Here is a 14,373-nt window from a genome sequence, read left to right on the forward strand (position 1 = left end):
TTGCGTCAGGAGCTTCAGCAATGCCTGGGACGGAGAGATTGATCTTCTTATGCCGCAGGAGCATCATCTTTGTGACAGCCGCATTAGACGATGTGGTCAGCTTTTGCGTGGGCGATATGAGACATTTTGGTCAGCTGCATTTAGACCTAGTGGTATTCAGGGAGGGGTATGTATGGCTATTGCGAACTCTTCGCACCAAGCCATTATGGACAGACGTATTATTGTGCCTGGCAGGGCTCAGTGGATTACTACGCAGGTTCAGGGCTGCCTATTGGGCTTCCTGAACATCTATGCGCCCAATGTGGCAAGTGCACGTGCAGAGTTTTGGTGTCACATTGTAGAGTCTCTGCCGCATGTAGAGCAATGGTGCATTGGGCGTGACTTCTACATGCTAGAGGATCCCTCTAACACGATTGGAGGTGGCCATGCTACTGTGCACGAAGTTGAGTTGGCATCTTGGGAGAGGCTATGTATGGCTTTGAGGGTTTCAGATGTTTGGTAGCACTCTGGCTTTGTGAGGCCCCCAGACAGCTTGGCCTTCTCTCGCTCAGACTGTAGAGTAGGAGGAGTGAATTTTCCGGATAGATTGCTTCTATGCGAGTGCCCACATCTGTGACATGGGTCGGTCAGTTTGCATTTTGACTGCAACATCTTTTTCGGACCATGCACCAGTGATCCTCATTGTGACAAATAGACAGAGAATGGGTAGCACGATGCTACGCATCCCAGAGGATATGCGTGCAATTTCTACTGACTTTTATCGAGACCTATTGTCAACAGAGCCTCAGTCAGAGCGTCAGGATGCATGCAAAGAGCAGTTTTGGGCACAGATGCCTCGTCTTGTGACTGAGGAGATGTAGAAGAGCTCCATGCGGCCCTCAGAGCCGTTTCCGAGGTAATTGTCCCGGTGAGGATGGTTTGACTCCCAGTTTTTTCTTGAAGTACTCGGACTTGCTTGGCTCAACCCGTGGCAGCGCTTTTCAGTACATCTTGCATAGAGGAGAGATGAATGATAGCATGAGTGAGTACTTGATCTACCTCATTCCGTGGCTCCTTGGATGAGATTCGACCGTGGTGGCCCATCACCATCCTCCACTCAGCCTACAAAATGCTAGCCAAGGCTCTGAGTTTGAGGAGTCAGCCACTTCTAGAGAGCATCATACATGGGACCCACACAAGTTTTGTCAAGGAGCACAATATCCTTGACAACATCTTCACTTTTTGGGAGGCGTCTGCCCTCGCGCGACTCTGGGGTGAGGATTTGGTGACAATTCTTCTCGATTTTGAGAAGGCCTACGAAGATACACCTAGCACAACAGAGCAAAGCCCTTCTTGGGAAGTTTGTTGTCAGAGGACTGCTTCCAGGGGAGGAGCCCTGGAAGGAGTTTTTGCTTCAACGGCTTAGAGCTCGAGTGCCTTAGGCAGGAGGCCCTTGGAGACCTTCTATCAGATCGATCTTTACAAAGATGTGTAGAGTTGGTCTGAGCAGGAGACTGGAGGATCGTTTTGTTGTGAGCCTGCTTCGCTATTGGGAGCGACAGCGGAGGCCTGGAAAAGCACCAGCCCATCTGCACGGAAGAGCGCTTGAGACAACCCCTTGTTTGGAACCCCGTGGTCGGCACTCAGAGAGGCCACTTGGTTGGTAGCAGGCCTCATGTTTCTTGAGGTCCCATGGCAGAGGGTCTAGCACGCACTCTAGGTGACTGGCTTTAGTTCTCAGTTTCGCCAGAGGAGTTACAGAGCATCCAGCTACAGCGCATGAGAGGGGTGCAAAGCATGTGTCGGGCATCACAGAGGCAATACCAATTGAGTGGATCACACCTCTAGAGACAACAGCTCCCAGATGGATGGGGACCTTCACGCGACTAGAGGTCCTCATCGCAGTTCGAGCTTGCTCAGAGACTGTACCCTCCATGTTCTTTGAGATACAAGGAGAGGGTCGACTACACAGTCTCAGTAGAGGCTCCATAGGTTGCAAAATGTTGTTTTCAAAGGATCTGAGTAGTGGGCATCTATCTGCAAGAGAACTTGTGTCATCGATCCTGACCCAATAGCTCTTGAGATGGCCATTGGAGGCTTTGGGCTTGGCAGAGCTGTCCACTGGCATGAGTACAGTGGGATCTTGGAGAGTGGTTCTGGAGGGACCCTTTCACCTCAGCTGACCATCCAGGGGCCCCTTTTTTCCAGTACATTGTTCGACTGGGACGTCACATACTAGCAGCACGGAGAGAGGCTTGTCCTGCTGCAGCACTTCATTGGCGAGAGGAGGGTTCTTGTCAGCCTTTTGGGCGAGGTTGTGGGACGCCAGACAACCGCGGCGAGTCACTTTGTTCCAGTGGCTCGTTGCACATAGAGCTACAGCAGTGGGGAGCTGGCTAGTACATAGTGGCCTTTCGGTAGCATGCGCAACTTGTGACCATCCTTTGAAGAGTCAGCGTCACTGTCTGTGGGACTACCCATGGCACAACAGGTTTGGCTTCGGAATCTTTGGCGTAGATGGGGAAGGGTCGAAAAAACCTCCTAGTGAGGAAAACTCTTCTTCGCCACTCCCATGCTCACTACCTCCATGCAAAGGATCCATTCCGCTTCCGGTAATGACCATCCTCTGAAGTCTTGGGTTCTTGTGGGTTCTTGTGGTCTTGGGTACTTAAGTTCACGAGGAACTTGGGTTCTTGGGGGTCTTGCGTCTTGGGGGTCTTGAGGTTCTTGCGGTTCTTCTTTCACTTGCAATCTGTGTTAGAGAAGGATCTTCTCTTCACCCGAGTTCTGCTCTTTTCTGCGGGCGCACCCCTTGGCGGCCTTGCGCTCACACCAAGGTTGCTTTCTCCCACCTCACGTCGATTGGCCGGCCGCTAAGTGCACGGTCCGCTCTCAATGAGTGAAAAGAGGCACAAGGGGGGCAGGACAAGCCCTTCTTTCTTGGGATTCCTGTCACTCTTCAAAACACGATTAGGAATCGACACGCCCAAGAGGTCTTGGGTTACGTGCGACCAATTTTATGTGGTTCTTGTCGTTCTTTCCTTGAGTGATACAGAACACTGTTGTCACGTGACACATCCAACCCTATGTGTCCGTGGACAAGCTACAACATGACCAGGGTTCAGTTAGTTAAATCAGTCTAGAATAGGAGGTGATCTGGCATTTTTGTGAGTCTGTTCGCAGTCCGTGCATGACCAGTCACTTAGATTAGATGCATATTCTCCGGTTGCATACAGCATGATCATAAGCATTCCCATCAGAATCTATCAGGGAAAATTTTCGAGTGCATTAAACCTATATTCCTTATTTTTGATATTTTTTACTTATTTATTAAGTGACTTTTGTTGGGAACTGGGGTAGGGCAATTTTGCTAAGATAATATATAAGCAACCTAGGGCTAGCACTATCTGGCAAAAGAAGAAGGAGAGCATCAGGCACTCAAGTGCAACAGGCCTCTGCAGACCCTTCTCAACAAGACGATCCCCCCTCCCCCCCCCCCCCCCCCCCAAAAACCAACCTGGCGTTTTTGGAGCCCAGAAGGCCAACGTTTTTCAGCACTGCCATCAGCGTTTTCAGCCTTGCATAGGCGCTTTCCAACCAGCAGATTCAGCGAGAAGCAAGGCCCTGTAGATAGCGTTTTCCAACCATTGGTACAACGTTACAACAGCCAACCTATCCAGCGTTTTGAAAGCACCAGAAGGCAGCATTTTTTGCAACATTACCTCAGTCATTCGGACATTTGAAGGACGATTGGCGCGGTCTCAAGCAAAATGGCATGCCAGTTATCTCGTTCTCTAATCGTGTTTTGCAGCTCGGCACTCAATTACACAAATCGGATGCGGAGCATAAGGAGGCATTCCTTTATGGATTGGACGAGTATATCAAGCATGATGTCAAGGTGCTCGATCCAATCGATCTCAACAAGGCCGTAGCGATTGCTCTCCCACAAGAGATGAAGCACAAGAAGGGAAAGCCTAAGAAAAACAAGACTTCGACAAGTACCTCTCAAACCTCTCAGAACACTCAGAATGGTAAGAACGGTAACTCTTCTAACCAATCTTCCAATAGTCTCTCTGAAAAGAACTCTCAAAGTGAACCTAAGGGTAAAGCTAACACAATTGCTAAACCTAAGCTCACTCCAAAGGAAAAGGTAGAACAAAGAATTCTAGGAGGATATATCACGGCGGAAGAGCAAAGCACTTACTCTAAGGAAGGTCGTTGTTTTCATTGTCACATTAAGGGTCACATAAAAAGAACATGTCCTAAGCTTGAATCGAATGAATCTAAAGAATCCACAAAACCCACCTCCTCTGTCAATGCAACAAATGACAACACGAGTGTGCTCCGAGTTTCTCCTGACCCTCCCATTGATGAGTCTCTCATTAAATGTTATGGTCATATGACGAGGTAGCGTTTTGTCATATTGTTTGACCCAGGCAGTATGCATGATGTGACTTGTTGAGAGAGGCCGCCTAGAGGTTAGTCAAAAATCTCCTCTTGATGTCTTTGGCTTCGCTCCCGGTATGGATTCTCTCATCACGAAAGAGTGCCTTGATGTGTTGTTTACAGTTCAACAAGTTGCTTTTCGTAGAAAAGTTTTAGTCTCTTCTCTCATGATGTGATATGATTTTGGGCATTCGATGGTTTCGTGAGCATAACCCTCTCGTTGATTGGGCGGAAAATACGTTCACTTTCAATGCCAAAAGTGACTCTCCCATTGTCATTCGTGGAGAGCAAGTTGTTCATTCTCCATCTCTCATTTCTAATGTGTAGGCGAAGATTAAACGGAAAGGAGACTCTCGGTCTCGTCTTCTCCAAAGCATGATACACAAGATTTGCATGATTATAAGCATGATGAATTGAATGATAATGATACGCATGATGATTTGGATGACAATGACAAGCATGATGATTTGCATGATCAAGATGTGATTACTCACAAGCATGATGATTTGTATGATCAAGACGTGATTGTTCACAAGGATGATGGTTTAGTTGATGCTTTTTCTAGCGAAGCTAACCTCGTTGCAGATTCGATCGATCACGAGTCGAGGTCCACAGAACCCCCACAGGAAGATTCGATCAACCACGAAGAACCGATCTTGGCTCTCGAGCCTAGGTCCAAAGAACCCTCAAAGGAAGTATTATGTGTTCGCATGATTAGTCAGCACGCACTATACGAGTGTTTCATTTGTGATCGTTTCCAGTATTTTGGTCAACGTCTCTATGTGATCCATTTTCCTAGGCATGAAATATTGTACGTTGAGCACGGATGTATGCGAGAAGATCCTTCTCTAACACACATTGCAAGCGAAAGAAGAACCCAAGAACCCAAGACCCACAAGAACCCAAGCTCCTCGTGAACTTAAGAACCAAAGATCACAGTGCATAGTCATCACCCAAAGCGGAATGGATACTTTGCATGGAGGTGGTGAGCATGGGAGTGGTGAAGAAGAGTTTTCCCCACCAAGAGATTTTCCCGACCCTCCCCCTTCCCCATCTAGGCCATGGATTGTACCAAATCCTATGGAGGCGATGGTCAAGTCGATGATAGAGATGATGACATAACAACAAGAAACGACTCGCGTGGCGATGGCACAACTAGAAAGAAAAGTAGAAAGACAAGAAGCCTTGGAGCGTGAACGCCAACTCAGACAAGACACCTTTGAGCGTGAGCGTGAGCATGCGCGCTTTGGCGGCTGAAGAATGACAAGCAGAGCGTGCGGCACAGAGTGAACAACGCATGCAAGAGTTTCTACGACATGTTCTCGCCTCGAAGTCCGAGCCAGCTAAAGATGTTGGTAGTTCATCAAGTGGCGCAAGCCGAGATTCGGACTCCAGCAACCCAGTCACAAAGAAGATCAAGTTTAGTAAGTATGATGGTAAGATGAATGCTACGGTTATTCATTCTTGGTTGCATCAATTTAATGCTTATTTTGCGACAACTAAGAAGACAGGAAATAGCAAGGTTTTGACGGCAGCTATGTATCTTGCTGGTTGATGTCATCAATTGGTACCACGCATGGCAAGAGGCACAGTTAGCCGCGCACCTAGAGGAAGCCGACGAATTCACGCCCCTTTCCTTCAATTGGGCCGATTTCCAAGACAAGCTCAAGGCGCGGTTTATGCCATCTCAGTACCTCGCACGATTGAAGGACGATTGGCGCGGTCTCAAGCAAAATGGTATGCTAGTTATGTCTTTCTCTAATCGTGTTTTGCAACTCGGCACTCAATTACACAAATCGGATGCGAAACGCAAGGAGGCATTTCTTTATGGGTTGGACGAGTATATCAAGTATGATGTCAAGGTGCTCGATCCAATCGATCTCAACAAGGCGGTAGTGATTGCTCTCGCACAAGAGATGAAGCACAAGAAGGGAAAGCCTAAAGAAAACAAGACTTCGACAAGTACCTCTTAGACCTCTCAAAACGGTAAGAACGGTAAGAATGGTAACTCTTCTAACCAATCTTCCAATAGCTTCTCAGAAAAGAACTCTCAAAGTGAACCTAAGGGTAAAGCTAACACAATTGCTAAACCTAAGCTCACTCCAGATGAAAAGGTAGCACAAGGAATTCTAGGAGGATACATCACGGCGGAAGAGCAAAGCACTTACTCTAAGGAAGGTCGTTGTTTTCATTGTCACATTAAGGGTCACATAAAAAGAACATGTCCTAAGCTTGAATCGAATGAAGCTAAAGAATCCACAGAACCCACCTCCTTTGTCAATGCAATAAATGACAACACGAGTGTGTCCCAAGTTTCTCCTGACCCTCCCATTGATGAATCTCTCATTAAATGTTATGGTCATATGACAGGGCAGCGTTTTGTTATATTGTTTGACCCAGGCAGTATGCATGATGTGATTAGTCCCTCTCTTGTTGAGAGAGGCCGCCTAGAGGTTAGTCAGAAATCTCCTCTTGAGGTCTCTTGCTTCGCTCCCGGTATGGATTCTCTCATCACGATAGAGTGCCTTGATGTGTTGTTTACAGTTCAACAAGCTGCTTTCTGTAGAAAATTTTTAGTCTCTCCTCTCTCAAGATGTGATATGATTTTGGGCATTCGATGGTTTCGTGAGCATATGTCACAAAAATACGGAAGCGTAAACTGACTTTTAATTGTACTTCAAATACTCAAGAGAATTAGAGAGAGAGAGAGAGAGAAAGCTTGACACTTCATTGGGGACCACAAGATGGGCTGGTCCCCCCCATAAAGAGATTATCTTTATTACTAAGGGAGAATCTTTACAAGCACAAGAACGGGGCAATAGCCCGTCCTCTATTCTTTCTTTTTTGATTCTGACTGAGAGAGTGCGAAAGCTACTCTCTGAATACTGAAAGGATTTTCGCTCTACTATGAGATTTTGGGAAGCTCTCGAAAACAAGAGTCTATCTTCCACAAAACTCAACGGAAGCTCTCGAAAATGAGAGTCTCCCTTCAGCTAACTGAGTCCCTTTATGCATAATCATTCCTGCAACAAAAACAAGGAAGAAACTCGCAAAATGCACGCACACATGCTTGCTGTCATTTTCTGCACATAACCTGAAAATGTGACCTGAGCACCTTCCAAAGCCGAAATAGAGACCTTTTTCCGCGATGGAATTGCACGAAACTTTGTGTACGCGTAGTGTAGGTAGAGAAGAACTAGATTCTATATGTATTTTGCTGAAATTCACCCTACAGGAGGTGATTAAGGGCTGAAAACAGAAAATTTATAGCCACCACACTCCACGAAGAGAGTGCCTGCTGCAACTTCTCACGACGAAACTTCACCAAAAGCTGGCTATGGCTATGAGAACCCTTGTTCTAGACAATGGGAGCACGAGGCCACCACATATGTCGCAAAGGGCTGCTCTCAAGCTTCCATGGAGGGCTCCAATGCGTAAAGCATACTCACAATAGGGGGGGGTAGGAGCACTGCCAACACTGAAAATGGGGGAAGGGGGGGCTCCTAAATAGCCATCAGGGAGAGGGGGCGCTACGAAGAGAGAGAGGGTGAGAGTGAGAGTGAGAGAGAGAGTTTGCATTGGTAAGTGTGCCACTTGGCACACTTACTTAATAACTTAAAAACCCTTCAACTTTCACTTTTAAAAGTTCACAAACTATTAATGAAATGTGCAAATTGAACCACAACTGCACACATAGATGCAATCCAATGAAACTGTTACCTGCTCCCCAGCGCAATGCCGTACCAGCACTGCTCTGGCATTACCTCTTCGCACTCGTCCGGTCATTTGGTCCGGCATAAACAATTTAAAAATACTTTAACTTATCCTAAGGCCATAAAATAATTCAGGCCTGAGGGTTATTATTCTAAGGACCCCATCTCATTCTTGTGCTTGCACTAGCGCGCGTAATGTTCTGAGCCTGAAATCTGAGGCTACTATCTACCCCTTCATTAAAGACCCGATTTCCCAATCACTAGGGCTTCAGGGTATTTTCTGCTAGGGTCTCCCTGAGGTGCACTGGCCCAAACTTGGGCGCACCTGAGGCCCCAGAACTGCTAAATCTATTCTGATGTGTACACAACTAATTAGATAATTCTTTTCTCATAAATACATTAATTATTTACAAAGTCTAACATAGTTATGGCATAACCATCTCATTGATTGGGCGGAAAATACGTTCACTTTCAGTGCCAAAAGTGACTCTCCCATTGTCATTCGTGGAAAGCAAGTTGTTCACTCTCCATCTCTCATTTCTAATGTGCAGGCGAAGATTGAACAGATTCAGGAAAAGGAGACTCTCTCGGTCTCGTCTTCTCCAAAGCATGATGCACAGGATTTGCATGATGATAAGCATGATGAATTGAATGATAATGATACGCATGATGATTTGGAGGACAATGACAAGCATGATGATTTGCATGATCAAGATGTGATTACTCACAAGCATGATGATTTGTATGATCAAGACGTGATTGTTCACAAGGATGATGGTTTAGTTGATGCTTTTTCTAGCAAAGCTAACCTCGTCGCCGATTCGATCGATCACGAAGAATCGATCTTGGCTCTCGAGTCGAGGTCCACAGAACCCCCACAAGAAGATTCGATCAACCACAAAGAACCGATCTTTGACTCTCGAGCTTAGGTCCAAAGAACCCTCACAGGAAGTATTATGTTCGCATGATTAGTCAGCACGCACTATACGAGTGTTTCATTCGTGATCGTTTCCTGTATTTTAGTCAGCGTCTTTATGTGATCCCTTTTCCTAGGCATGACATATTGTACGTTGAGCACGGATATATGCGGATTATTCATGAAAAGCTGAAAAGTAAGTATTCAAAAAAGTCACATTCCATGTCTCTTCCTTGGCACGACACAGTCGTAGAAAGAGCACAAGAAAGTATGAGCACCAAGCATGGTTATTTTCATTGCGTTTTGTCACAGTGGACTGATTTAGATCACCACGACAAGATTCGATCTCATTGTTTACGTGTGTGGTTTGGCACTCCGTCTCTTTGTTCATCTACATTGCATGCACAGTCTTTAGGAAGACAAGATTTTTTCCAGTCACTTTACATGGAATAGGTATGTTCATGTTTTTCGTGTTGGAAGTAGTTTCAGGAATTTTCAGCCATGGAGATTCTTGAAGAAGGAAGAAGCATGACTCTAGACGAAGTTGAAGCATCGAAGGAGCCACAGAAGACTTTGTGTCGCTTTCGGCGCGGCCCAAAGAAGCAAGCGTTGCAGACCCTTATGAAGTTCAAGTATCGCACGACCCACACATCAGAGTGGGCCGGCGAAGAGTCCTTTCCAAAATTCCAGGCCCTATTGGCGATCTCCTTCGACGCCATACAGTTCGGTACTATACCTCACTTTGAAAAGGAGGGGATGTCATGTGACACATCCAACCCTATGTGTCCGTGGACAAGCTACAGCATGACCAAGGTCCAGTCAGTCAAGCCAGTCTAGAATAGGAAGTCATCTGGCACTTTTGTGAGTCTGTTCGCAGACCGTGCATGACGGTCACTTAGATTGGATGCATATCCTCCGGTTGCACACAGCATGATCATAAGCATTCCCATTAGAATCCATCAGGGGAATCTTCCAGTGCATTAAACCTATTTTTCCTATTTTTGACATTTTTCACTTATTTATTAAGTGATAGGTAGGGCAATTTTGCTAAGATAATATATAAGCAACCTAGGGCTAGCACTATCTGGCAGAAGAAGAAGGAGAGCATCAGGCACTAAAGTGCAACAGGCCTCTGGAGACCCTTCTCAGCAAGACGATCCCCCCCCCCCCAACCTGGCGTCTTTGGAGCCCAGAAGGCTAGCGTTTTTCAGCACTGCCATCAACTTTTTCAACCTTGCATAGGCGCTTTCCAACCAGCAGATTCAGCGAGAAGCAAGGCCCTGCCGAAAGCGTTTCCCAACCATTGGTACAACGTTACAATAGCCAGCCTATCCAGCATTTTGAAAGCACCAGAAGGCAGCGTTTTCTGCAGCATTACCTCAGCCATAGACAACGTTTTTCCTGGCGGTTTAACCCACAGCAGCCAGTGTTTTTGATCCCAGCCAATCAGCGTTTTTGCACTACTCAACCAGCGCTTAGAAGAGCAGCAAGGACAACGTTTTTGCAATAGCAGATCAGCCTTCGGCTTTGACAATTGCAGATTCGCAGCACTCGGTTTTTAGATTTAGTCTCCTCCTCGTCTTCCACACCGTCGGCCTCGACGTAGCCATTAGACTCGCATCAGCATCATTGTATCAAATTGTGCAATCAATAGTAGACCGCTCTTGCCATCAAGAGTGGGGCCCTTGGAGGAGGTTTTACAACGTCTCTGGTGTCGTATTCTCTTCTCTCTTTATCTCTCAGTCTCATGCACCTTCATTCACAGTGTCCATTCACTTTGTTTATGTCCCATTGCACTCTCTCACTAAAGGCACGGAAGGCTCTCCCTTCCATAAGTAAAAGGAACCTTGAGCACAGTTCGGAGCACTCATCTTGAGCAAAGTTCAACATTCATTCCTTGCACCTTACAATTGCCAAAGCTCCGATACCAATGTAAGGTGCAGCGGAAGTGAATGTTGAACTTTGCTCAAGATGAGTGCTCCGAACTGTGCTCAAGGTTCCTTTTACTTATGGAAGGGAGAACGCTAGAGAAACTTGGGGTCCTGCTGAAAAGTTGCCTGTGAGCAAGGTGCTCCTGCTGCCTCTTCTGCCAGAAGGTGCTAGCGCTGGGTTTTCTTATATACAAGCTTATCAAATTTGCCCTACCTAGTTCCCAACAAAAGTCACTTAAAAATAATGAGTGAAAATTGGCTAGAATAGGAAAAATAGGTCTATGCATTGTAAAAATGCTCTTGATGGGTTCTCATGGAAATCTGATGGTAATGTTGATGATCATGCTGTGTGCAACCAGAGGATATGCATCTAATCTAAGTATCTAGACATGCACGGTCTGCGAACAGACCCACAAAAGTGCCAGATCGCTTCCTAAGCTAGACTGACTTGACTGAACTGAACCCTTGTCATGCTGTAGCTTGTCCACGGACACATAGGGTTGGATGTGTCACGTGTCACAACAAAAACTAGTATTTATGTCTCAACAAAAGTACATAAAAAATTACTTGACAAATTCAATATAGCTGATGCTAAGCCTTTGAGCGTACCATTGCAATTCGTGGTAAAGTTGAGTGCAAGTGATTGCCCAAAAAATGATGATGCAACCAATGCTATGAGGGGATTACCTTATGCTTCAGCTTGCAACTCTCTATGGTTGCCACTAGACCTGACATTGCTTATTCAAAGGGAGTAGTGAGCAAGTTTATATCTAATCTTGGCAAATTATATTGGGATGTTGTAAAGTCCATAATGAGGTACTTCAAAGGGATCAAAAGTAAATGCTTGTGTTATGGAAAAGGTCCATTAAAACTGCAAGGATATTGTGATTCTCACATGGCACGTGATGTTGATACCCGCAAGTCAACTAGTGGGTACATTTACACACTAGTAGATGGTGCTATTTCAATGTGCTCTAGACTTCAAAATAGTTGCACTTTCTACTACCGAAGCTGAATATATTTCAGTCACTTAAGCTTCCAAAGAAGCCATATGGTTAGCCCGCCTAGTCGGTGAGCTTGGATAGCCTGATGACACGCCTGTCCTTGTTTATGATAGCCAGAGTGCAATCTGTTTAGCAAAAATGCCATGTCTCATGCGCGTACTAAACATATTGATGTGCGGTAACCACTTTATCAGATGCTTGATGATAACTTGGTCTCATTGATCAAAAGCAATACATATAAAAACCCTGCAGATGCTCTAACCAAAAGTGCACACATGAGCATTGCCTATAGATGGTGGGAGTTACATGGCTTAAACGCGACTCTCTGAGCCTTTTAAGTGGAAGGTTGTTGGGATAAATGTTGAAACATCACCTCCGGAGCGTCTCCACCATGTAGCTCTGATCAAGAGCTTCACAAATATATTTTCTGTATATTTTTAGCCCACCGTTTTGGGCCTGTACATGCATTATACTTCATTTATTTTCTGTATAAGATCGAGAGCTTCACGAATATATTTTCTTTATATTTTTAGCCCATCATTTTGGGCATGTACGTGCATTATACTTCATTTATTGGCCTTTGGGCCACTTCGACTATTTTTAAAGATTCTACATTGTCGGCCAAATGGCCCATTTCAATAAAAAGGGTCCCAAAACCTCATCACTTGAGTTTTTGAGGACTTCAACAAATCGTAGCTCTCTCTTGTAGCTTGCGCAATAGACTCCATACTCCTCTCTTTGTCTCTCAGCACTCGACCTATGCGCTCACCTACCGCCACCCAAACTCACCCAACCCGGGTTCGCAAACCTCCTCTTTCAGCAAAATGCCCGCGTTTCCCCACATTTAGTGTCACCTGGGCTAGAAACGAATAAATTCCATTTCTAGCAAAGGGGATGGCGTTTCTTGCAACACAGCTTTAAGACCTCCCCAAAAGTGAAGACTTAAAATCTAGCTTAACCCTTCAAACCAAAAAATAGATATGCACAACATCAATTTCCCATTCAATGAAGAACCATTTGCAACATATGGACCCTCCAGAATGACCCCAAATATTGTATGTCAATAAAGTAAGCAGTTGAAATGATTCATAGAAGGACAGAACATGATGCATGACAATGGTAATCTTGCAAATAAAGCTATAAAATCTTACTGCTGCTCGCAACCCAGCTGCTGTTGTCCCGGCACCTCCGTGATGAACCTGGTAGAAAATCCAAAAAAAGTGTACCCTTTACAACTTAAGACGCCCATTAAAGCAATGGAAAAATTAAAAACTATTAAACAATTATATTGAGAGAAAAGAAAAGGCAACATAGCCTTTTAACAAGTCTTAAATGTGTAGAAAAAAAATGAAAAACGGACGTAAAAGGGTTCTCTCTTCTATAAAACCAAAAACTCTTAAACTAGAAAGTTAGGTTTCCACACTGATCTTCCAAACTCTACTTTGCAAGCAAAAAAAGGCAGCGATCTTCATGCAAGAGAGAGAAATGAAATGAAATGACATATTAACGTCTTCAAAAGGCCAAAATGACCTATGAGACCAATTCGTTACAAACTGGTGAATCTGATACCATGTCAGAGAGAGAGAGAGAGAGAGAGAGAGAGAGAGAGAGAGAGAGAGAGAGAGAGAGAGAGAGATGCCTAAATTGCTGATGTTTACAGACAGAGTACCTCCGCTACATATACATTTCATTGTATGCCTCCCAGTGGCAGTGTATAAAAGAGCTCTCCTGGAAGCAATTCCCCTCTCTTGCCAAGGCGGTCATCATCACAAATGAGGCTTTGACTCCTTTCATAGGTGACAAGCCACACACGCCGTGTTCACACACTGATGTTCCCCCAAACACTAGATACCCATTGCACTGGTGTCCTAGATTAGGTCCCCTCTCCCATGGTATGGACATAACAAAAATTTCCTCCCAGATATACTAAGATCTATCCATCTCCATTTGCAAGCTGGTTAAGTAATAGGTGTGTCCCTACGTTGTTGTGCTCCTAAGGCGTGCCCATGAAATGTCTCACTGCTTCAGTTGTCTCTCTCTAGCTATTCATTGATTGGATGATGTGGGGGTGAGGGACACGATTACAATCAATTCGCTATTATCTGTGAGTGGCAGTGACTATGCTCCCCACATTAAAAAAAAGAACCCGTGCTTACCACAGCAGCACATTGAGGAAACAGCCAATCATGAGGACAGTTTTCCAGAAGGTAGATTGAATCAGATGGATCTTTCACTGCAGAGAAACACTCTTTTTGAGGTTAGTAATTTCCACAAGGGAAGATTTATGACAAGCCTTGTGGTCAATGTCAAAGAGTCCCACTAATTCCACAAATATGAACACAAGAGCATACATTAGAAAGAAATACAGCAAGAGATGACTTGGT

The 14,373-nt window shown here is 45.2% G+C and overlaps 1 protein-coding gene across 5 annotated transcripts in view; it reads right to left on the reverse strand.

Moving 5' to 3' along the window:
* LOC147465854 (sterol 3-beta-glucosyltransferase UGT80A2-like) overlaps positions 1–14,373 on the reverse strand; it is a 72,562-nt gene that overhangs the window by 13,162 nt on the left and 45,027 nt on the right. For 3 of the 5 annotated variants that reach the window (XM_086522464.1, XM_086522469.1, XM_086522457.1), the window contains 2 exons: positions 14,146–14,222; positions 13,141–13,188 (listed from right to left, as the gene is read on the reverse strand). In XM_086522464.1, coding sequence (XP_086378590.1) covers positions 13,141–13,188; positions 14,146–14,222 — 125 coding nt within the window. The remainder of the gene's footprint in view (positions 1–13,140; positions 13,189–14,145; positions 14,223–14,373) is intronic. The other 2 variants (XR_015189519.1, XM_086522474.1) reach the window with 1 other exon arrangement.

This window comes from Adiantum capillus-veneris, chromosome 1 (assembly GCF_014529385.1).
Source record: "Adiantum capillus-veneris isolate H3 chromosome 1, ASM1452938v2, whole genome shotgun sequence".
In the NCBI taxonomy this organism is placed as follows: Eukaryota; Viridiplantae; Streptophyta; class Polypodiopsida; order Polypodiales; family Pteridaceae; genus Adiantum; species Adiantum capillus-veneris.